The 24,321-nt window shown below is 35.6% G+C and overlaps 1 protein-coding gene across 2 annotated transcripts in view; it reads left to right on the top strand.

Moving 5' to 3' along the window:
* Positions 1-24,080, top strand: part of Katnbl1 (katanin regulatory subunit B1 like 1) — a 42,824-nt gene extending 18,744 nt beyond the window's left edge. The window contains exons 2-11 of one of the 2 annotated variants that reach the window (XM_063250331.1): positions 1,887-2,199; positions 9,702-9,832; positions 10,330-10,370; positions 12,083-12,362; positions 13,903-14,021; positions 15,081-15,131; positions 15,221-15,310; positions 16,096-16,185; positions 17,065-17,158; positions 20,363-24,080. In XM_063250331.1, coding sequence (XP_063106401.1) covers positions 9,716-9,832; positions 10,330-10,370; positions 12,083-12,362; positions 13,903-14,021; positions 15,081-15,131; positions 15,221-15,310; positions 16,096-16,185; positions 17,065-17,158; positions 20,363-20,395 — 915 coding nt within the window. In that variant the 5' untranslated portion in view covers positions 1,887-2,199; positions 9,702-9,715 and the 3' untranslated portion in view covers positions 20,396-24,080. The remainder of the gene's footprint in view (positions 1-1,886; positions 2,200-9,701; positions 9,833-10,329; positions 10,371-12,082; positions 12,363-13,902; positions 14,022-15,080; positions 15,132-15,220; positions 15,311-16,095; positions 16,186-17,064; positions 17,159-20,362) is intronic. The other variant, XM_003475657.5, reaches the window with a different exon arrangement.
* The last annotated feature ends 241 nt before the right edge of the window (positions 24,081-24,321 follow it).

Below are 24,321 nucleotides of genomic sequence, written 5' to 3'. Positions count from 1 at the left end.
GTCTAGTAGTTTATACCTAAAAACGGTAAAATGTATCTCAACTAATAATTGTTTATGCATAGTATGGAATGGATTTTTTATTAGTTCACCCAACAAATATGTAATATTTAGTAGGCTTTGTATTTTGTATCTTTTTAAATATGTAGAATTCAAAACTGGATAATACTGCCATTTTAAAGAATACTATATTAGGGGCTGGGGATTTAGCTCAGCGGCATAAGTGCCTGCCTTGCAAGCAGGCAGTCATGAGTTCGATCCCCAATACCTATAAAAAGGAAAATGACAAAAAAAAAAAAAAAAGAATACTATATTAATTGTAATAGGGTTGTTAACTTCAGTTTCAAACTAATATGCCTTTGTTTATTATCTTTATTTTAAAATAATATTGTCTATATCTTACTCTTTCAAATCGACTGAGTTCACATCTGGATCAACAGCCAAGGCTGGGTGTTTTCACAGGCTCTTGGCTGGGACGTGTGTTCCTTCCTATGGTCCGTTGTCCTCCAGTACACTAGCCACATGTATCTAGAGGTCCAAGAGAGGAAATGGATAGTGTAAGGCTCTTGAAGTCTAGACTTGGAACTAACTGACATAGTGTCACTTCTGTCACATTTTATTGGCCAAATCAGTGCCTGTCCAGATTCCGATTGTAAGAAACATACTTCACTTTCACTGTTGTTTTTGAGACAGTCTTGCCATGTAGATCAGAATGGCCTTGTACTCACTGTGTAGCCCAGGTTGGCCTCATAGTGATCTTACCTCAGACTCTTCAGTGCTGGGACTCCAAGGAACCACCAGGCCTGGCTGAAATTCCACTGCTCAACAGAAGGAGCTATAAGCTTACATTGCCAGGAGATATGGACACAAGAGATCATTTATCAGAAATTTTGAGTCAGAGATGTACACTTTGTGTTTCTCTTGGCTTTTTGTCTAGGACTTCTTGCTTCAGGTTTTCTCAAGCTGTCAGTAAAGACAGTTTCTCTAGGATTTCATCCACAGAGGGCCTCCCAGAGGGCTCATAGGTCCGGCACTCATCAATGACCTGCAGCTGGGGAGAGCAGTCTTTACCCAGTAACTCCTCCCAGCTGGTAGAGCTTCTTAGAAATACAGCTTTCAAATGTGATCTTCCCAGTGGCGGTTTCCCAGAGAATGACTCCAAAGCTGCATATTTCTAGCTATAATGTACTATTCACAAAGCAAATTTGCCAGCTTCTGAGGTGAAAGGTATGTTGTAGATTTGACTGTTTTATTCCCCTTAGTTTTCTTACTGGTGAAAGTCTGTTTCTCTTAAATCCTGTAAGCTTCACTCTGAGATAGCCTCCAGTGACCAGGAAGCTGGGGCTCCTGAGTTCTGTGAAGGTGCAGGATTCTGAAACGGTGTAGCCTATACAAGCCTTTGACTGCTCCCAACACCAGGAAGACACACAAAAAACACAGTCTGAGGGCCTTTTCCTTGTCCAACACTTCCTCAGGGTACTGTACTCACAGTACACTGCGACCATGGAAAAGTGAGGGGAACTCCCTGTTACAACAATGCAGATCCCAAATTTAGGTAGGAGATTGTTGGAGGAATCAGATTTTGTCATGGCACTGATGTTGTGGAAATGCTGTCTCACTAATTCAATGCTTTTGACCTGGAACTGATTGAACACTTCTATGTCCTCTGGACACATGTGATACTGTCCTTTATAGTTTGTTGAATTTGCTCTGACTCAGTAGGGTCTTTGGGAACACCAAAACTCTTTCTCTTTAATCTTGATTTGTGCCTGGGCTGTCTCCCAAGTGGGTTTTGGCAGGTACTGCTTCATAGATAGCATCCTTGATTTCTTTCAAGTCCACTTCTAACCACCTTAACTTCTATGTTTTTATATAATGGTTGCCCACAGAGTGAGATGTGGAAAATGCAAAAGACCTGTGTCTCTGCACTGGAGATTCAAAAGGATCCAGTCGAAGGCCTAGCACTCATCAGTGACCTGCAGCTGGGGAGGTCCCTGTGTAGTGTCCCTTAGTGAGTCTGTGGCAAGAGGCAGAAGTGTCTGCAACAGGAGGCTGAAGAGTGTGCTGGAAGACAGGAGAAGACATCCAAGCTGATGGTGAAATTGGAGTCCTCTAAAGAAATGGAAGCAGGCCTTCCGTCTTTGTTTCTCTTTTATTCCATTCAGGCAGCAAGCCTATTGGTTGCTGTTACTCACACCCAGGGTGAGTCTTTTGTCTTAGTAAGTCCCTTCAGCCATACCCAGAACCCAATTTAATTGGACATTTCTTACTCAAGTTTTACACAATCAATTAACTATCCCTATCTGGAAGGACTAAACTAGAATTCCAGGTAGCATATCAAAGAGAGAATGGATGCGTTGTACACCTGCAGTCCCAGCATTGTAGTGGGTTGAAGCAGGAGACTCCCATGTCAGTCCAGCTTTGTGACTCAGCAAGACCTTGAAGGTGGAGGTTCCTGCCAGAATTTTAGATTTTGCTGTATTTGCACAGTTACCTCTGCTTGAACTCTGAACCCTGACACATACTTAGTTTTTTAAAAATTGAGTGTAGAAGGGGCTGGGGATTTAGCTCAGCGGCATAAGTGCCTGCCTTGCAAGCAGGCAGTCGTGAGTTTGATCCCTGGTACTGATAAAAATGAAAAAGACAAAAAAAAAAAAAAAAATTGAGTGTAGAAAATTCTCTGTTTATATTTTTCTAAAGTATTTAGCTTGAATGGGTATTTAATTTTGTCAAATGATTTTTTTTGCATGAAGCCATACAATCATGTAGTTTTTATTTATTAATAATAGCATATTTTCAAGTGTGTAGAATCACAGTTGCATCCTTGGAATACATCCTACTTCGTCATGGTATATGATCATGGTTGGTCCTTTTTTGTATTGACTTTCATTTGCTAATATTTGAGGAGTTTCTTGATTTTTTTTTTTTTAAAAAAAATTTTTTTTTTTTGAGTCGGGATTTCACTCAGTAGTCCAGGCTGATGTTTATATTAGTGGCAGTCCTCCTGCCTCAGCCTCTGGATGTGTACCACTGTGCCCAGCTGATTTATATCTTTGATAATACTCTCTAGTTTTATCTCTTTCATGTGTTTTTTATCAGGATAATATTAACTTTATAAGAAAACCTGGGAAATCTTCCCTGCTCTTCTATTTTCTTTCCCTCCCTTTCTTTTTTTCCCTCCTCCTTTCTTTCCTTCATTCCTTTTTTTCTTTTTTTTGAAGACAGGATCTCACCATGTTCAGCCAGGCCTTGAACTCACAGCTATCCTCCTTCCTCAGCCTCCCAAGTGCTGGAACTACAAGACATGTGCCACCCCACCCAGTAAATGTTTGATGTAATTCTCCACAGAAATTATGTCAGCTTGGAGATTTCTGTTAGGTGGTTTTAAAAGTATAAATGCAGGGCTTGGGATTAGTGGACTAGCAATGCCTATCCCTGGATTCATTCTCTAGCATTGAAAATTTAAAATTAAATAAAATCCACTTCCTCAATAGTTTTAGGACTATTTAAATAATCTGGATTTAGTTGTTTGTGGTGGATTTTAGAGCAATTAGCCCACTTCCTTTAGCTTGCTAAACTTAGATTTGTATAGGAGTTGTATTACCTTCTCAGTGCCTACAGGGTCTGTAGTGATATCTCTTGTGCATTCCTCATGCCAGGAATTTGTATTTTCTCATTTTTCTTGGTCAGTTTCCCTGGAGCTTGGTCAATCTTTTTATCTTTCAATGAACTGGCTTTTTGTTTTGTTGATACTTTTCTGCTGTTCTTCAGTTTCCTTGATTTCTGTTCTCATTTCCTTCCTTCTGCTTTTGATTTACTTTGCTCTTCTTTTTTATGAGTTACTTTCTTATCACTGGAACAAAATAATTGGCATCCACAATTTAAAGGAGAAGTATTCTTGGTTCAGTTCTTTGTATGCTGGTTGCAAGGCAGAAGCAGCATAGTGAAAGGGCCTAGCAGAAGAGAGATGTTTACCTTATCATAGCAAATGAAAGCAGAGAGAGAGGGGAGAGAGAGAGAGAGAGAGAGAGAGAGAGAGAGAGAGAGAGAGAGAGAGAGAGAAGGGCCTGAGTAAGATACACCCTCCCAAGGGCCCCCCCCATCACCTCCAACTGGGTTGCGCTGTCTGATAACTCATTCAGCTGTGAACATATCAGTGGATTAATCAGCTGATGAGTATAGCACCCCTATGATTTGATCGTCTTTTGAAAGCCCCACCTCTGAACGTATGAGACTTTTGGGGGACCTTTTGAATCTTAAATCGCAACATTTTTTTCTGGGTTCTTGAGCTGAGAGCCTGGCCTGTTAAGAATTACCCTCTTTTCTAATACATACATTTTAGTGTTGTCAGTTTTCTCAATGTTTTATCTGTGTTCCACAGAAATAAATATGTCATGATTTGTTTTATAGCCCAGGATATACCCTATCTTGTTACACATTCTGTGGTATTTCAAAGTCATATGTACTCTGTTGTTGAGGGGAGTGTTCTTCCTATAAACAGTGATTTAATCTTACCGATAGATATGATGATATGACATTCTCTAACCTTGCTGAATTTCTTTTGGGTTGTCATGTCAGTTTTTGTGAAAGTAATAGTTATGTCTCCATGTATTGTGAATATTTTTATTCTTTTTTAAGACAGGGTTTTTCTCTGTAATTCAGGCTGGCCTTGAACTTACTGCAGTCTTTCTGCCTCTGCCTTCTGAGTGCTGGGATTACAGGCATGTACTGCCATGCCTGGCTCTAATTTTTCTTTTAGTCGTGTCTGGTTTTGTGTTATTTCTTGTGTTACTTGGTGCAAATACTTCCTCTATATGTATTCTTGTTTTGGGGTGGGTTTTTTTGGTTTCATTTTTTTGAGGTAGGGTCTCTCTGTAATCCAGCCTGGCCTTGAACTCACTAAATAGTTCAGGTGATTCTCCTGTCTCAGCCACCTGAGCGCTGAAATTACAGGTGTGTACCACCATACCTCGCATAAATATATTTTCGAGTCGTCATAAACTGTGCATCAGTCATCAAAAATAATTTAGAAAACTTGAGAATGAAAGTCCATTGCATTTACTTATATTTTCACTTAACCATTTTCTTTGTGTCTCAAATATTCTAAAATACTTTAGTTTATAATTTTTGTGTGTCATTGTTGGACTAAACGGGTTTCTGCTTTCCATTGTTTCAGAGTAGGTCTGGTGACAAAGAATATTAATTTTCTTTTATTTGAGAATGTCTTGGTTTTCCCTTCATTCCTAAGGACTTATTTTCGCTGCACATAGGATTATGGGTCAGCAACTTTTTTTTTCCCTTTAAATTTTAGTGCTTGAAAAATGTGCCACATTTTTCTCTCTCCTGTTGTCTCTGTCTCTGCTCTAATGAGCACCAGGTGTTCATTATAAATCAGTTTCATTTTTGAACTGCTGCTGTGTAGAATGGCTGCTGTCTACTGGTGCACAGCTTGTTTTGAGCCCTTTCTTTATAGCCACCCATTTCTCCTTTTGGAGCTCCAGTTCTTACCTGACTATGTTTTCCCTTCTTTTAGTGGCATACTGGGAAGAAATTTTTTTGAACTTCAAATTTCTGCCTATATTCTTATCCTGTCCTTACTTCTGATTGTTAATTTGACTAGATAAAAATTTTAAGTTGACTTTTTTTTGTATTTTTTTGTTTTTTTGTAGTTTTGGCAAGGCCTTGAACTCATTAGGGATCCTCCTGCCTCAGCCTACAAGTGCTAGGATTACAAGTATGTTGTACCATGTCTGGCAAGTTGACTGAGAATTTGAAGGGATTGCACTGTATATTTATCATTTGTGTAAGACCAGATTTAAATGTTAGGATTTATTGTCTGTTTTATTTATATAGTCTCTTCTCTTTTTCTAGTGCTCTGAAATTTGACAATAATATGCCTTGTAGATCTGTTTTTATCCATTATGTGGCCAGTAGTATATTCCTTTCATCTGGAAATTCGTGTCCTTCAACTGTGTATGATTTTCTTGAATTTTGTCTTGAACATCCCCCCCTTTTTTTTATGTATTTTCAAAATCCTTGTATATGAATGTTGGTCCATCTAAGCCAGTCTTCTGATTTTTTTCCTTTTATTCTGAGCAATATACTCAAGTTTCTCTTACAACTTACTTTTTTAAAAAAATCTTAGTTATAGTCTTTTTTTTCTTCTTCTTATTGTATTTTGGTACCAGGGATTGAAATCATGACCTTGTGCTCGCCAGGCAGGCACTTACATTGTTGACCTATTCTTAATTTCCAACAATTTTGGAGGGTCTCATTTCTGTGTTATAGTTTGATTTTCTCTCTTGAGTTTTTTTAAAAACTCAGATTTATCAAGATATAATTTAGATACAATGGAAATTCATTCCTCTTCAGTGTTTAGTTCTAGAAGTTTTGGCAGGTAACCACCACAATTAAGACAGGATAGTTCTTTGGGAATTTTGACCACAATACTGTCAATATTTTAGGGTTGGGGTGCATGTGTGTGTGTGCAGTGGTGATGGTCGTTTCTTCAGTGGAGATGGTCAGAGTTACAAAAAGCGCTCTGAAAAGAGTATTTAGGAAAAGGGCTAAGATATAGCTCAGTGGCATAGCGCCTGCCTGGCAAGCACAAGGTCCTGAGTTCAATCCCTGGTGCCAGGGTGGAAAAAAGCACAGGAAAAAAGGTTTTTCCTAGAATGTATGATCCTGGTTGAAAGCCTTTGTAAGTGGTAGAAAAAAGGTAAGAGAAACTCAAAATTTGGCATGTAAACTTTTACTTGGTCCCCATTTTAGAATATATTTCTCACATCCTTATTTATACCTAGTGATTCTCAATCCAAAGGACTCTAATTTACGTTTTCCACTGGAGTAGGGAAGATAGGAAAGGAAAAATTTTTTGGCAGTGGGGTTTGAACTTGCGATCTTGTGCTTGAGAAAGGAGGGTTTTTTTTTTTTTTGGTCTTTTTGAGATAGGGTTTCTCTATGCAATTCAGGCTGGCTTTGAGCTCACTTTGTAGTCCAGGCTGGTCTCAAACTCACAGCAGTCCTCCTGCCTCAGCCTCCCAAGTGCTGGGATTACAAGCATGAGCCACCATGCTCGGCAAGAAAAGGAGATCTTAACTGTATTTTAAATGGGTAGTCAGTAACTTTTTTTTGTTGTTGTTGTTGTCTTTTTCCTTTTTATCGGTACCGGGGATCAAACTCACGACTGTCTGCTTGCAAGGCAGGCCCTTATGCCACTGAGCTAAATCCCCAGCCCCAGTAACTTGTTTTTTAAGATCATTTTTTTCTTTGCTTCTTTAGTATTACTAAAGAAGTGTTCCTATGCCTTTTGAGGATTCTGTTTATCTTTCCTCATTACTGTTTTAGGGCTTGAGTTTCTCAGATCCATTAAGTCGGTTACTACTTTTGCTTTGCAATTTCTAAAATGTTACTATCATCTCCTCTTTATCTGAATGGATTTTATGCCTCTAGGAACCCTTTACTATCATTTTAATGGACTTTGAGGGAAGGATAGTAGTAACTGTGCATGTTCAGCCCGTCATCTTTAGGTGAAAACTGTTTTTTTCCTTCAGTGCTTACATGTGGCGTTGTGGACAAGACCCTTTATGATCTACCTTCTGCCTATTCTCCAGCCTCATTTCTTACTCTACTGCAGCTGGCTTGTAGCCTAAACTCCAGCCACGTGTATCTACCTAAGAGATTTCCAAACTGTGTTGCTGCTGCTGCACATACAGTTTGTTCTTTAAGACTCCGTTAAGCCTTGTTGGTTGTTTGGGTGTCTCTTGGTCAGGGTGCTTATGGTGTTATTGAAATTATCTGTTTACCTTTAAGAACTTGTCCTACAGGACTTTTAACCTGGGAGGTGGAAGGGCTGCCCATGAGTTAACTGCAGGAATCTTAAAATTCTCTAAAATTATTTGCATAGTTTTACATATGTGTATTTTTGGGGAATGTGGAATATGCATCAGAAATACCAGTAAAGATTTTTTTAAAAATGCAGTTGCTTTGAGTTCTAACTCACAGATCTACTGAGTAGTTTCTAAACTTGGGTCTCATTAAAATGCATTTTCAAACTTCCTAAATGGTTCTTTAGAATAGGATCTCTGAATATCATCTACATTAACTCCAGGGCCTCATATATAACAGGTACTTTAATTAATTAATTAATTTACTTATCTTTTTGAGACAGGGTGTCACTGTGCAGTTCAGGCTGGCCTTGAGTTCATTTTGTAGTCGAGGCTGGTCTGAAACTTGCAGTGATCCTCCTGCCTCAGCCTCCTGAGTGCTGGGATTATAGGCATGTCCCACCACACCTGGCTTAGCAGATACTTTTTAATGTATAAGGAAAGAATGCGGGAGGACTCCATCACCTAAAATAACTTAGCTCTGTGAAACCAGAGTACAAGGTGAGAAGTGACCGATTTCCTCTGTGTATAATAGAATGTCACAGCATCTATTTCTACCAGTATTTCTGCCTTTGGATATTACTAAGGAAAGGGAGAGAATAGATTCTCTGCCCCCCAAAAGAAGAGGACAGCTTTGTACAGCTAGCTATAAAAACAAAAGAAAAATTTAAAGATCAGGTTTAAGGTTAGTCAGATGTATATAGTCTGGTTGAGGGTGGTGGCTCACGCCTATAATCCCAGCACTTGATTGTTGGGAGTTCAAGACCAGCCTGGGCTACAAGGTGAGCTCAAGGCCAGCCTGAATTACATAGAGAGACCCTGTTTCCAAAAGGAAAAAAAAAAAAAAGGATGTATATAGTCTGCTTTTGCTTTTTTTTTTTCTTTAGCTGAAGCATGTTCCAAAACTTTTAGGCTTGTGTACTACTCTGGACCTGGTTTCTGATTTTATTAAAATGGCTGATAATGTGGAAAACATGGGATATAATATATCAACTTTGGCAAAAACATACAATAATATTGTAACTGTTGTGATCAAAGAACAAGAACATAATTTCCTATGGTACTCTGCCTCATGCTTAACAGTTTTTATGATGTGTAAAATACAACTGTATTGTCTGTTTTACTTGTAAGTCTCTGTTGGGGACCACAAATTCACTATAACTAATTTTCCATACTTCCCTAAGGGATAAAATGGAGGTTTGAGATTATTGGTATCACCCATTTGAGATTTCCCATTGATTCTTGAGAGATGAGCCATCCTCTCCCACCTACTTAGACTAAAACTAAGACCATTAAGATTTTTAAAAAACACGCCAAGGCAAGATCCTTCTTACCATAAGATCGACTCTGCCTCTTGTCATCCCAGGATTATTCTTCCCATTGAGTCACTGATTTCACCAACTTCAAATCTTTTGCTACACTCGTCTATCACTGTGTAGATACCCAATAAATAGTGGCTGTCTTGGAGTTAACATTCCAAGACTCTCTTGGCCCATCTGGAGACGTCAACTTTCCAGTCACATGTCATGTATTACTAAATTTGTCTCTGCTTTTTCATTTTATCCTCTCACTGTACCCTTAACAATGACAATTGGGGCTCTTGGCCAGGTCACTGATGAGTCTCTTTTATACAGAGTGGAGCTTTTGATACGTGTTTATGTATGCGTTAAAGAAATAACATTTTGGGGGGCTGGGGATGTAGCTTAGCGGCATAAGCACCTGCCTTGTGAACAGGCGATCGTGAGTTCGATCCCTGGTACCGGTAAAAAAAAAAAAAAGAAGTAACATTTTTGTATTTTCCACTTACTCTTTTTTTAGGTAGTTAAGAGATTATGGCATCTGAAAACCACAATGTTAAAAAACGGAACTTTTGTAATAATATTGAGGATCATTCCATTGATCTTCCCAGAAAAAGGATTTCTAATTTCACTAATAAGAACATGAAGGAGGTAAGTTTATGGTTCCTAGGAGATAGATGAGATCATTGAAACTTTTGTTTTGTTTTGCTTAATCCTTTAAAATTAAATATAATTAATGAAGTGTAATCATTATACAGTTGAAGCTCTAAAGCAATTTTGGCAAGTATACTGTTCTGACGTGCTGTAATTTGAGTGGTTTAAAATGAAGCTCAGAGGTGTTTTTTTAATCACCATTGCAAGGTTCATTAGCACTGATATGATTTCTCTTAAACCACATTAATGCTTAGGCTCACTTATTAAAAACCCTGTATATGTGACTAATGGTGTGAAGAATAAGGAGATGGATATGTTGCTTTGCCAAACATGCCTACATATAATGTGCCTAGTGCCTAGATCATACCAGTAGGGTAGAGAAAGTGTCATTTGAAAACGTACTTGTTAGGTTTTAAATTTATGGACATCAATCATAAAGTTTCCATAACTCTTTAATGAACTTAATACTACAACTGTTTACTTTCATTATTTAGGTTAAGAGATCTCCAAAACAGTTGGCTGCTTACATAAACAGGTAAGACTTTCTTCTCTCCTGCAAGTGTTGTACAGTAGTTTTCCAGAAATAATATGACATTTGGTATCATAAGAGACAAATTCAGAAGCAGAAAGGAGAAACCACATGTCTTCTGTTAAACCAAGTATTAGGATTTACAAAAATTAAGATTAAATTAAAAATTTTTTATTGTTAAGGAAAATGCTTTTTAGGTGGTAGAAAATGATGTGTTAGTATGTATGTTAGTGTACTTTCATCACTGTGACAGAATATATAAGAAAAACAACAGGAAAAACAAAACATTTTCATGGTTTGAGAGATTTCAGTTCATTCTCCCTGGCCTCTTGCTTTTGGGCCCGTGGGCCTGTGATGAGGCACTGCATCATGGTAGAGAGCATCAGAAGAAGGGAACTGGTGAGCTCATGGCTGCTGTGAAGAGAGAAAAGAAGGTGGAGCTAGAGACGGGAGCTGTTTTAATTTCCCTCAGCTGGCCCCACTACCCAGAATAGTGCCACTGACTGACTGACAGTTAGCCAGCCTCTTATGCATGGCCTTCTTAGGACATTTCAGGTCCATATTATGACATTTTATGAATCTATTATTTTTAAAATTAATTAACCAGCATTTTAAAATTTCCACTGCTTTAGTTTCTGATACAGAAATATCAATAAATATTACCCATAAAAAATTCTGAGTTCTCAAAATTTTGAAGAATGTAAAGAAAGCATCCTAACACCAAAACATTTGAAAATCTCTATATTCTATGAGATTTGTTTTGTTCTCTCCCACTTAAAATTAAAAATACTTCAGCATAATCATAATAAACCTTAAAATAGTCAAGCTTGCAGTTTGTTACTTTGTTTTTTTAAAAAAGCCTCAGAATTTTAATTTTCTTATTTTCATGGTAGCCTTTTTTGGCGGGGAAGGTATTAGGATTCAAATTCACGACCTCACACTTAGCAGGCAAGTGCTTGAGGTGCTGAGCTAAATCCCTGGCCCTATGGTATTTACATGTGTGTCCAATTTACTTAAGAATATTGTCTCAAGGTGCATCCATTTACCCAGAAATGTCTCAAGTTTCTCCTTCTTTATGACTGAGTAGTACTCCATTATATTAAAAAACACATCTTCTTTATCTGTTTATTGCTGATAGACATTTGGGTTGTTTCCAAGATTTAGCTATTATAAACTGTATTACCATAAACACAGGTGTGTATATATCACTGTGGCAGGATACTTTTAATTGTTTTGGGAAGATACCAAGAAGGAATAGCTGGGTGAAATGGAACCTCTAGTTTTGGTTTTTGAAGAATCTTCACATTTAATTTCCACAGTGGTTGCACCAGGGTACACTCTCACTAACAAGCATGGTATGGATTCTTCCCACTATACCCCCCTCATCCCCACCAGCATTTGTTTTTGTTTTTACTTTTTTTTTTTTTTGGTACCGGGGATCAAACTCACAACCTAGCGCTTCCCAGGCAGGTGTTTGTGCCGCTGAGCTAAACCCTGGCTCCACCAGCATTTATTATTGGTCGATTTCTTGATGATGACCACTTTGTAGAGTGAGATGGAATCTCAGCGATATTTTAATTTGCATCTCAAGAGTTAACATTTATTATTCTACTTCTAATTTCAGTAGATTACAATCACAAAATGTGGCTTGTTAAATCTGTTTAAAAACAAATGTTTTCTCTTTTTTTTTCACTTAAGAAAATAAATTCTTTTTACAGAACAGTTGGACAAGCTGTGAAAAGCCCAGGTATACTACACAAAGTGATCAATCGCAGAAAGAAAGTTCATCATCCCTTTCCAAATCCTTGTTACAGAAAAAAAGAGTCCCCTAGAAGTGGGGGCTGTGACATGGCAAATAAAGAAAATGAACTGGCTTGTGCAGGCCACCTCCCTGAAAAATTACACCATGATAGTCGAACATATGTGGTTAACTCTAGTGACTCTAGTTCTTCACAGACAGAAAGCCCGTCATCAAAATATAGTGGTTTTTTCTCTGAGGTAAGTTATTTTAAGTCATTTTTAGCTTATTTATTTCTGTTATGCTATTACTCTTTTCTTTGCCTTAGTGTACCTGAATCATCACCCATTGAATACACTTACTTGAATGATAATAACTTCTTGAAACAGAAGCAAATTTGAGCCAGTACTTTATCTCCTTTCTCTTAAGTTAGCAATATCTTAAGACGAAATGAAATGCTTTACAGGCTGCTATAAACACCAACAATGACAGTTCCGCCGTTAGAGATTTAAATGAAGTTTTGGAAAGGGAGAAATCTCACCTACAATGAGGATCCCTGAAGGCATTTTCCAGGAAAACCCACTAGCTGCTCTAAAACTGATCTTAACAAAAGTATTTGTACAAATGCATATGTTTATATACATACATCAGGATGTTTACTGACACACAGTATTAATAATGACCAGAATCAATCCAAACAAGGTTTATAAAGACTAGCGTTTATGCTTTGGTTTTTTTAAAATGAGGTTGATCTGTTTTGACTTTGAAAATTGTTTATATGACCTAGGTAAAAAAGCAGTTTTTTGTTTTTTTTTTAATGTGTGGAAAATTTTAAATTTTTCTGAGTATTAGTATATACTTGTTTTTCTAGATTTTTTTTTCTTAATGTGATACTGAGGGATCAAACTCACAACCCCATGCTTACCAGGCAGGCACTTGAGCTGCTGAACTAAACCCCTGCCCTAGAAAATGGTTTGGAAAGAAAAATACAAGTCTGTTAACTTAATTACATCTAGAGAGAGATATTGAATATTTTTGAGGGCCAGTAGAGTATGTTCCCTTTTTATATAGTCACACCTTGGTGCTCAAATGCTTTGAAATTCTTCAGATTTGATATTCAGTGCATTTTGACTTGAAAATGCTTGTGCTTGTCATTTTTTTGTGCTTTTATGCTTTTTTATGCTTGTGCTTGTCATTTTTTTGGTACTTAACTCAAAAAGTAGAATTTGTCAGTGATGATTTTCTCCTGGCTTACTCCCCTTTCTAGCCAAAGTAATTTGATTGGTACTCATCATTTTTATATTTGTGCCTCCTAGAACCAATTAACAGTGAATACTGAGATACCATATTCAGTGAGTACTGAGATACCATAAAACTTTGTTTTAACTTTCATACAACTGAAGTATATTATTTTATATAAAAAAGATACACGTAAATAACACAATAACACTTGTCACAGAGATGAGTTTTGTGATACATTTCTCATGCGATTCAATTGGTAATGATTAGCCTGTATGTTTATCTTTTCCTTTTATCCATATTTACAGATTTAATGCTAGGTGTGTGGGTCAGCTAAAAATAATTATTGGGATTTTTAAAAATTGTAGCAGGAAAGAAAAAAAGTCATAAATTTATTCAATCATTTGTTGATTATGTTCAGCTGCAAAGCTTCTTTTGAAAGCCAATATAAGAAATTACCTTTGCATAATTTAAAACTATGTCAAATTATTTTCATTGAAAAGAATAATTTCATATCATGTTGCATTGTGCTTTTTATCAGATTAGTTTATTGCCTTTCAGGTTTCTCAGGACCATGAAACAATGGCCCAAGTTTTGTTCAGCAGGAATTTGAGATTGAATGTAGCTTTAACTTTCTGGAGAAAGAGAAGTATAAGTGAACTTGTAGCTTATTTGGTGAGGTAAGAGTGGGCCTTTTATGTACTCTATTCAATAAAGTAATTTTCAATGTGATAGTAAAAGTGCTTCTTCTATGTTTTTAGTGGCTAAAAATTTAACTTCCTTTGTTTAGCTTCCATAGAGACAACAGTGTGGTTTAAATTACATTCCTCACCAATGTAAAAGTAACCAGCATGCAGGAACCATCTGTTTATCAGATTGAGCAAAGCTGTTACTTTTTCTGATTATTTTTCTTTTCTATAACTATTAGCTTGTTTTGAAGCTCCATATTTCTCTCATTGTTTTGTTTTGACTGATTTGATTCTATTTTGTTTTGTTTGATTGTATCGTGTTTGATGGTATAGGCAGCTACTTTGAAGATAACAAGATGCATTATGGGTACCCACTGTGGTTTTACTATTATTTGTTTAGAAGTCCTGTACTGCTTCAGAAAATAAAAAAATAAAAAATAAATGATGTCATGAGGGAAAATTTAACCTTTTAAAATAAAAATCCCCCTTTTGCATGGAAACTTTAAAGCATTGCTTTCCTCGTTATATTTGAGTCTCTCCCCCCTACCTTAGTGAGCCCTTCCTTGTTTACATTACTTAAAACAGTGCTCCATAATTCTTCAGTCCTTATCTTCCTTTGTTGTGTTCTGTATAGTATTTATCATTTTCAGCCTACTCTGTATATCTAACTTGTTTATTGTCTGTTTCCTAACTACCTCCACCTCCTGTACTCACAGTAGAATGCAAGTCTTGTTCTTTACTGTATTCGCAGCACCTGATTTATCATAGTCACTGAAATAACTTAGTAAATAACGAATTTCTCAAAAACAAGGGCTCAAGGCTGGGGATACAGCTCAGTAGCACAAGTACCTACCTGGCAGATGTGAGGCCATGAATTTGATCCCAGTACCAAAAAAAAAAAAAAAGCAAGGACTCAATGCAGAAGCCCTTGGCTCAATCCCTAGTCCTGAGAAGAGGGAGGAAACAAGAAGGAAAAGGAAAGGAGGGACAGAAAGACAGGCAGGTAATGAACCAGCAGTCTAAGGTATATGATTTTTCTTGTACCCACAGAATAGAAGACCTTGGAGTTGTGGTAGATTGCCTTCCTGTGCTCACCAATAGGTAAAGACAATATTGCTCACAAAAAAAGAAAGTTTAAATTAAAACAAATTGTGTCTGTTTATATTTTTATAACTTAATGTTTCTTTTAGTTTACAGGAAGAAAAACAGTATATCTCACTTGGCTGCTGTGTAGATTTATTGCCTCTAGTAAAGTCGTTACTTAAAAGCAAATTTGAAGAGTAAGTTCTAATTTAAATTTCAACTCATTTTTCTCCTTCAGAATTTTGATTTTGTGCTTTGTACATACATATATACTAGATCGGGCTCCATGAGATACACATTTAATGGGCCTATTGTATGATTAGGAAAAGAAGATGAAATTACTAAAGAATAATTACAAAAATATTTATAAGCAAGTACATAAAGTACAGTTTGTGAAATAACTCATGAAACTAGTAAATGTATTTCAGAGAAAAATCTATGTATGTATGTATGTATGTATGTATGTGGGAGGTTTTTTTGTTTTATTTTGTTTTTAAAAGAATGACCAATGAAAAAAAAGAATAGGGTCAATCCAAACAAAAGGATGAACATGGTACATGACTTAAAAACAGAACACAAGATCAGCAATGGCTACCATAATGCCTCTTGTTATCTTCAAAAGAATTGCATATACCATCAAGCATAATAAAATCAAACAACATAGTACAAAATAAAACCAATAAAAACACAACAAGGGAAACAGTATAGGACTTCAAAAAAACGTAATAGTAAAATTACATTGGGTATCATAATGCATCTTACTGTCTTCAGAGTATCTGCCTGTATCATCAGATATGATACAATCAAACAAAATAAAATCAGTCAAAACAAAACAATGAAAGCAGTACAGGGCTTCCAATCAAGCTAATAAAAAATGGTTACCATAATGTGGGAATTTTTTTTTTTTTGGTGGGGAGGATCAGTTTTGTAAAAGGCTTCTTAGAGGATGACACTTGCACTTTGTAACAAAATGTCATTTCAGATATGTAATAGTTGGTTTAAATTGGCTTCAAGCAGTAATAAAAAGGTGGTGGTCAGAGCTCTCATCCAAAACAGAAATTATAAATGATACGTAAGTATACCTTCTAAGGTAAATTCATACTGAAATTTCTTTAGAAAAGCAGCTAAAAGGGATAATTTTATTCTATGATCATCAATGTGTAATATTTAGGATGTTCATTTTCTGAGAAATATTGTTTTGATACTGTTCATTTGTGAAAATCATATAGAAGTTGAATTTAAGAGCCTAGTACCCCCTTGTAAGTCGTCTTCTTGTAGAGCAATACCCTTCATTTTAATAAAAGATCACATAGTAGTTACTTCTATGTCTATTGTATGAATAAGGGAGAAGGAAAGAAATGCTCTTTGTGGGGGCTGGGGATTTAGCTCAGCTGCATAAGTGCCTGCCTTGTAAGCAGGCAGTTATGAGTTCGATCTCTGGTACCAATAAAAACGAAAAAGACAAAAAAAAAAAAAAAAAAAAAGAAATGCTCTTTGTGAAATAAGAAACGAAGGCATCCTGCAGCACCCTTTGGCTATCTGGATGTTAATCTGAGGGCCAGTGCTATCATAATTGTAAAAACTATACTGAGTAGGTTTGAAATGCTTATTTTATCACATGAGCCATATTTTCATGAAGTCACAAAGAAAGTATCTCTCAAGAATGTCTTTAAAGTCTGTAATTTTTTCTTAGCTCTCAGAATTTTCCACTTCATAGCTAAGAAGAGGTTGTGAAAATGCCTAGCTTTCTTATCTGCTTTGGCCACTGAATAACCTTGAGTTTCTGTGATTGATATGTACCCTTTTAAACACTTGCTAGACTTTAAATAGTATGTGGTTCTCTTCTGATAAAACTTGGGAAAATTTAAAACTGTTTTCATTAAGTGTATTTATTACCAAAGTCCATATTCTACTATTTGTTTTCTCATTTTTTGTCTTTTTTTTTCCCTAGAAATATCCAGATTTTAAAACAACAATTAAGTAGATTATGGGAGCAGGCAAACCATCTTACTTTGGTTCCAGGATATACTGGTAACATAGCTAAGGTAATCTATATTTAAGCTTGAAAGTTACGCATTGAAAATTAGATATAATAATGTATATTTATAAATAAATGTTTCATATCTCTAGGCAAACTAATAGTATTCTAATAAGTTCTAAAAGCAGGCAGGCGTGGTAGCACACACCTGTAATACCAGCACTTTGGGAAGTTGAAGCAGGAGGATCTCAGGTTCAAGCCCAGCCTGCACCACTTAGCGAGACCTTTCCTCAAAAAAAGGGTTCAGTGCCCCAGTACAAGACAAAGGCTAAAGGCAGTTTCATTTTTGAGACTGCTTAGTCTCCTGGTTGTGAATATGGATGTGATCTACGCAGGAAACAGGGATTAGTTGTTGAATGCGTTTCGCATACAGTTACAGAAATGTGATGAGAGTAATGACCTAGTTCCAGTCAGAGAAAAATATTTGAAATAAAAGTACAGATGACGACTGATAGAATTTTCGGCGTGGCTAAAAAGATAAGAAATATGAAATAAAAGTGGCCTTTATTTTAAGAATGCTGAGAGAGACCCCATGACCTCCGGGGTCTGGCATTCTCTCTGCCCGACTCATCGTGTGGGGGCATACATATAGTTTAGGTTTGGGGTGGAGCCTAAGGGGCATTACTGATGCACAGGTAGCCCATTGGAATTCATTTCGTGCCACAGGTAAATTGCTTAGGGGCGGGGAAGATGACCTCAAGATAGAGCCTCTTGGTTCTGCCTCCCAGCCTCCCACTGCTGCAGCTTCCCATCCAGGGCAAAATCCTTTCAACATCCTTTCTGACAGCATCAGAAAAGGCAGTGACACTCAGGAATCAAGAAATGAATACAATCAAATGGTTTTGGAATATTAATGTTTACTTTGATTTTGCTAATATTAAGCTTCTTGAAAAAGAATTATTTGAATCACAGAATAAATTTAATGTTGCCCTTGATTGGTTTGTCTCTTAAAAGGTACAATGCTGGTTTGGATTGTAATCCAGACAACATTTGTAGTTACAATTCGTAGTTACAATTGCAGAAAAAATTAACTGTTGCCTTGTAGTGTTGCATGCCTGTAATTCCAGCACTTGGGAGACTGATGAGGGAAGATCACTGAGAGTTGAGGGGTGTCCTAGACCACACAGCAAGACCCTGTCTCAAAAGACAAAAAAAAAATTAAGAAGTATTTTCAATCTGGGGATGCAGTTCAGTGGTATAGCACCTGCTAGCAAGTCCAAGGCTCTAGGTTCAGTTCCCAGTGCCAACAAATTAAAAAACAAACCTTTCCTCCAAAAAGCCAGATGTGTACACGCCTGTAATCCAAGCACTGGGAGGGAGGAGGTTCACCACAAGTTCAAGGATGTCCACGGTACATAGTGAGTTCAAGGCCAGCCTGAACCACATAATGAAACCCTGTTTCAAAAAATTAATAAAAAAATATTTCCATTGCATTACTGGGCTTAAATGTTAGCTTAAGTGAACATTAGTCATTAGCCAAGAATAGGAAAATGTTCTTTGGTTTAAGAAAAAATATTTTGACAAATGGGATTTATATTACGGATTTACAAAATTTTTATTAGTTACCTTCCAAAAAAGAAAATGCCATCAAGCAAGATGTTATCACTCTGTGATTTTATTCTATAGAATTCTTAATGAAGTCTCATAAACATGAATTTACTGGAAGTTTTTGTTTCATTTTTTTTTTAAAAGAGCAGAATATTTATTGAGAAAACTTCTGTCTGAGAGACGGAAGGGGTACTGAGTGGGTTGCTGAGGACTCTGCCTCTTCTAGGGATTTTTATACAGCAGAACCGCAAGGCAAGGCAGGTACATAGTGGGAAAAAATGGGAACTTGCAAGGTGGGCATGAGGTGGGACAGAACTATGGTCAACCAGTAAGATTACAAGTGTAATTGCTCAGGTTCAATTGATTAAATCGAGATCAAATCAGAAAGTGAGTCATGAATACAGAACTGGGTCTTTGAGGGGGTGGTTAGTGGCTTTTTCTGACTTCCACTGGGGAATCTGATAACTATTTAGCATATCAATCCCTGATGTTTATACTTAGGGCAGGGGTGCATTTGTTTTTCCTTTTGTCTTGAGGTCTGGCCCACAGCGGGAGGTATCTTTCCACGTGGTTGCAAAGCATCTAGTTTCTGCACTGGCTTCTTTGAACGCCTGGCCCTATCTGACTGCCTGTAAAATTCTATCTAATTTAGCTGCCTATAGCATCCCCTCCATTCTGAAGAGGTACCCTGAACTGCTGTGAGGTATAATGGGCAATGACCGATCAGTCTTTTTAGGCTAAAAGGGGTCATGGTTTCTGATCAGCAGTCAGTTACTCTATAGAGGGTCTGTCTAAAAACCCTTGATAGACACTAGGCGTTTGCATCTTTAAGACTGCATTCCGTGATCTCAGTGGAAGACCTCCAAACGATATAGCGAAAGAAACTCCCAACCTACTAGATGTCCAGTATGAGTTTGTGTTCAGTAAAATCAAAGAATGAATTTTAGAAACATCAGAAGTTAAGAGCAGAATATTTATTGAGAGAAAGAAAGCTTCTGTCAGAGAGAGAAAGCAACAGAGACAGAAGGGATTCTGAGTGGCTTGCCCTGTTTCAGTGTTTTAAGTATGCATAAAATATTAGCATTAGAGGGAGAGGTCTCGTTCTGAATATAAACTGAGAAGTAATTGTTTTCTTGGAAATACGTTTTCATGAAAAAAAGAAATGTTTTAAATTTTTATAAAAGAGAAGCTTTATTGCAAATAGGACTTTATTATTGAAGACTGTTGAGTGATTAAAAGTTCAGTGTGAAGTTTCCTAAGCCTATAATAAAACCTGTTATAAAATTAAACCCTCAGTTAAATGTTAGTGTTTGAGAGTAGAAACTGGAAAGAGTCTTTCATTAAGTTAGCCTTGAATTTATATAGCATTGGTAAGACTGCTGTGTATTCTAAGGAGATCAGAATCATTTGAGCACAGAAACCAAAATATTCACTCATTTAGCTTACATTTTTAAGTATGTGTAAGGTATCAGGCCCTGTGCTAAACAAAAGCAGATTAAAAGAGGTTGAGTAAGATTAAAAGAGGTTGCTTGTCTTCTACCTTAAGGTGACAAAGGGAATCTAAGGCAAATCAAGCAACAAAAAATGCAAAATAAAATGGATTGTGTGTGTGTATATTTATCATATTGGCTAATGAAATTTTTTTTTTGCTTTATATTCTAAGGATGTAGATGCTTATTTATTGCAGTTGCATTGAGAGATTTCCTCTACTGAAGAACATTTGGTTATTTAAAAACATACGTGGACTGTATGATTTCCAGCTCTGAACTGTGGAAGAAATCAAAGCCACCCTTTTCTTTTAAAAATCCACAAAATGAAACCACTAATAAAACCCTAACAATCTACTTCACATTGAAGTGGAAAATATCCAGAAGGAGCAGCTTCAACTTCAATGAGGTGAAAGTGCACTATGAAGATCATTCACTGCGGGGCTTATGGTTATTTAGTAACATTGTTTAAGAACTACTGGATCTTAATGCAATCCTACATTAAAATATAATTTATACTATGTGAAAAAATAAGACAGGACTTACTGCTGGGAACCACAGAGACCAATCATGGATTGTGTGTGTGTGTGTTTTATAAAAAAAAAAGAAAGAAAGAAAGAAAAACACCTAAATGTGTGCAGCTATTTTCCTATGTTGAAGAGACTTTCAAAGTTTAAAATATCATAGTAAATAATCGATATTAAAATTTTTGTGCACACTAAGATACTGTGTATAAAAAAATGCCTTAATTATTAATAAGCCAATGTGTTATGATACCAGTATCATCTTGCTTTTAAAAAGTTAAAACCAACAATGTTTCTGGCATGATACAGTTGTGGAATTAAATCAGGGGTTTACATTCATGTGGAATGTTTTTGTTAAAACATATTCCACACCATTTTTGATATGTGAGAATATTGTTAATATCTCTGATTTTTTTTTGCCAGAATTTTCATGTAATGTATGTATGTGATATTGCTGTATAAAGAAAAAGGTGAATATGTATTTGTATGAATGTTTAACTGGAAATATCCATGGAGTTGGGTAATTTATATTCACTTTTTACTGTGTATAGCTCTTAAGATTTTTCATTTCTGTGTCATTTAAACTTTGAGTAAATTCACTAAATATTTCTATTTTTTGCTTTTTTACTTCTGATTTTTATATGAATTCTAATCCTTTTTCACTGCATATGTTTTTAAAGAGTTACAGTGCTTTAGAATTGTTTACAGCTAATGCTGACCTTGTATTTTAAATTCTAACACTAAGCATTGCTACCTCCTCCAGTGGTTAGTATGAAATGCCAGCTGACAATGTATGATTATTTTGATGTCTTTTTTAAAAATGCCATTGTAATGTGTCTTTTTAAAAATACTATTTGTAATATCAGTGATCCCAATTCTGTAAAGTCTTAATTAATAGCTCTAAATCTTGCCTGTCTTGAAAGTGATTGGAATTTAATACCATTACTGGTAGTTCATGCATCATCTTATTTTTAATAAACTTGTGACAGGCATCTAAGGGAAGATAAAATGAAATTCCCACACAGTATTCCTAAAGAATACAAATCTTTAGTATTTATGTGGTTAGTAACTACTGATATGGATCTCCAGCATCTTTCTTCCTGTAAAAATATTATCTTTAACTCAATTCTATTTTCGCATAGCTATAGCTATATATTCCTCACAGAATCAATTATAGTAATCAGTTATTAAGTCTTTAGAGTATTTTGGATTGCTACACTAGTAATTCAAGAGGTGAGGTATTTAAGAAATCATTTCTCAATATATGGGAATTTGAAACATAAACCCACGCCAACTCTGTGAAATCTTAGGATGATGAAATACAGCCTTTTGTTGTTCCTATTCTTTTAATTAGCACCTTATTTAACATTTTCCATGAGTTCGCTTGGTTGGAGTATGGTGCTAATAACACTGAGGACAGCAGTAGGGTGCCTAGAAGTTCACTAACTCTGCATGCACAAAGTGGTTTCATGACTACAGATAGCGCCTGCCCCAGGTATCCATGGTGTGTATGGTTTATCATAAACCATTATCCTCAAATGGAAAGATAAGCAAAATGGTTGTATAGTTACATAGTCTTTTGATATTTAAGAATATATATACAAAATAAACCTGAGATACTGTATAATTTTTAGTTTCACAGTATTAATACTGGGTCATATCACTGGCTAAATAGTATCTATAAAAATCAAATTTCAATAAACATAATTAAAAAATACAATTACAAATGAAATAAAATAAGAAAAAAATATTGTCCTTTTAACACTAAGGGTTTTTTTTTTTTTTGCCTAAATTTAAGTTTGTTGAAGGCAAGTAAAATAATACTCCATTTTATATATTCAGCTATCTAAGGAAGTAGTCTTTAGCTCACAAAGATTATTCAGAAGGTTATTCACAAAGATTACTCACTCCAAATTTTTTTTCTTGGTCTTTGCAGTTTTCTGTAGTACCTACCTCTCTCAGTTACAGAATTGTGATGAGCATAGGTGATTTTAAGATTCCTGGAAAAAAGTTATTAAGTAAATAAGCATTGGTAAATATTTCTGTTGCTATTAAGTGCTTATGCTACTGCATTTTAATTAGAGCATTCTTGATATCTAAAAGAAAAAGCCAAAGCAAGTGTTTACAAAATGTTCAGACTTTTTTTTTTTTTTTTTTTGTATTGACCTAGTTTGGGACAATTGCTATTTGTAGTTCATTTCTTTCATAATAGTAAGCAGTATATAGAACAGAGGAACTGTTGAAGGTAGCCTTTTTAGCTTTTTTATCTTAAGTTTTCTATACTTGACTTTGCTAACTTTGCAGCTATATGGACAGAGTTTATTGAGGTAATAACAGGGTTATAATCAGATAATTTGCATTTACTAGGAGTAACAAGTGGATTTTGTATAATGATTATGAGCAGAATAATGGTTAAGAGTTGGGAAGCAAGAATTAGGTGACTTAAATTTTTCACAATAATCTCAAAGATAATTGGCACTAATTATTTACATGAATCCTGAGATACGAGGATTTGGATATAAGTATCCGTGTTCACTTTGGGGAGTCAAAAATATCAGAGCTAAACTAATGGTTTCAGGGAATTATATCCCAGTGCCTCTAAAGCATACTTGGTACATGTTATTTATGTGAGTTTAATGCTATATTTTCGACCTTTGAAACAGTTATTTTCTCACTTAGATCATTTCTGTATTTTTCAATGTTTTTATAAGCAATGAGTAATTAATTGGAGTGATGATTATTAGCTATTGAATGCTGATAAAGGAAACCATTTAAGAGCTTAGTTCAATTAGTCAAGGAGTCTGAAAAAGCAAGTCTGCAATAATTCATTTTATTTCCACTTCCTGTTTAAGAGGGAAATTATGTCAGTTGCTTTTGTTGGTTTAAAAAAAAAAACCACAGTTACCACTTGGAGCAATCTTTTGGATATACTTGCTTCTTATCTTTGATTTTTATTTTCTGATTACCTCAGAAATAATGTTGCATATTGGTAATTATTTATTCCTATTTTCTTTCTCCTTTAATTTCTTTTTTTTTCTCCTTTAATTTCTAACCTTGAAAATTGTCCATACATATTGCAATACACTGTTCCTCTTCATTTATAATTCTGTAACAAGAGTAAAGAAAAACTCACTCCTAAACACTGTAAATTTCTAATTTGTAATATAACTTTATGAGTAATAGAACCAACTATAACAATAAAAGTAAGTACATATTATATATTTACTATTCTGAATACATTTTTCAATGCTGTACCTAACAATATTTGAAATACTATAGTCATAATTTTCTCTGGATCAAATTATTGATTTATCAGTATCTTCTAAAATCAATGCTCAATAAAAATTAAGTACAACTACAAATATAATAATATATACCATGGTATTTTTCTTTACAGACTAAATAGTTGTAAAACAAAAGCTTTTTACTAGTAATTCCATACAAGGATAACACCACAGCTGCTAGTGAATTTTTCTTAGCAAAATTTGTTATATATTATTCCTTTAACATTTATGTATTTATTTATTTATTTATATTGGTGCCAGGGGTCAAACTCAAGACCTCCCACTTGTGAGGCAAGCGCTTATGCCACTGAGCTAAATCCCCAGCCT

The sequence above is a fragment of the Cavia porcellus genome, unplaced genomic scaffold, assembly GCF_034190915.1.
Source record: "Cavia porcellus strain 051 isolate PalLab524CR breed Dunkin Hartley unplaced genomic scaffold, mCavPor4.1 scaffold_6, whole genome shotgun sequence".
Taxonomy (NCBI): Eukaryota; Metazoa; Chordata; class Mammalia; order Rodentia; family Caviidae; genus Cavia; species Cavia porcellus.
This window is presented reverse-complemented; position numbering and strand designations above follow the sequence as displayed.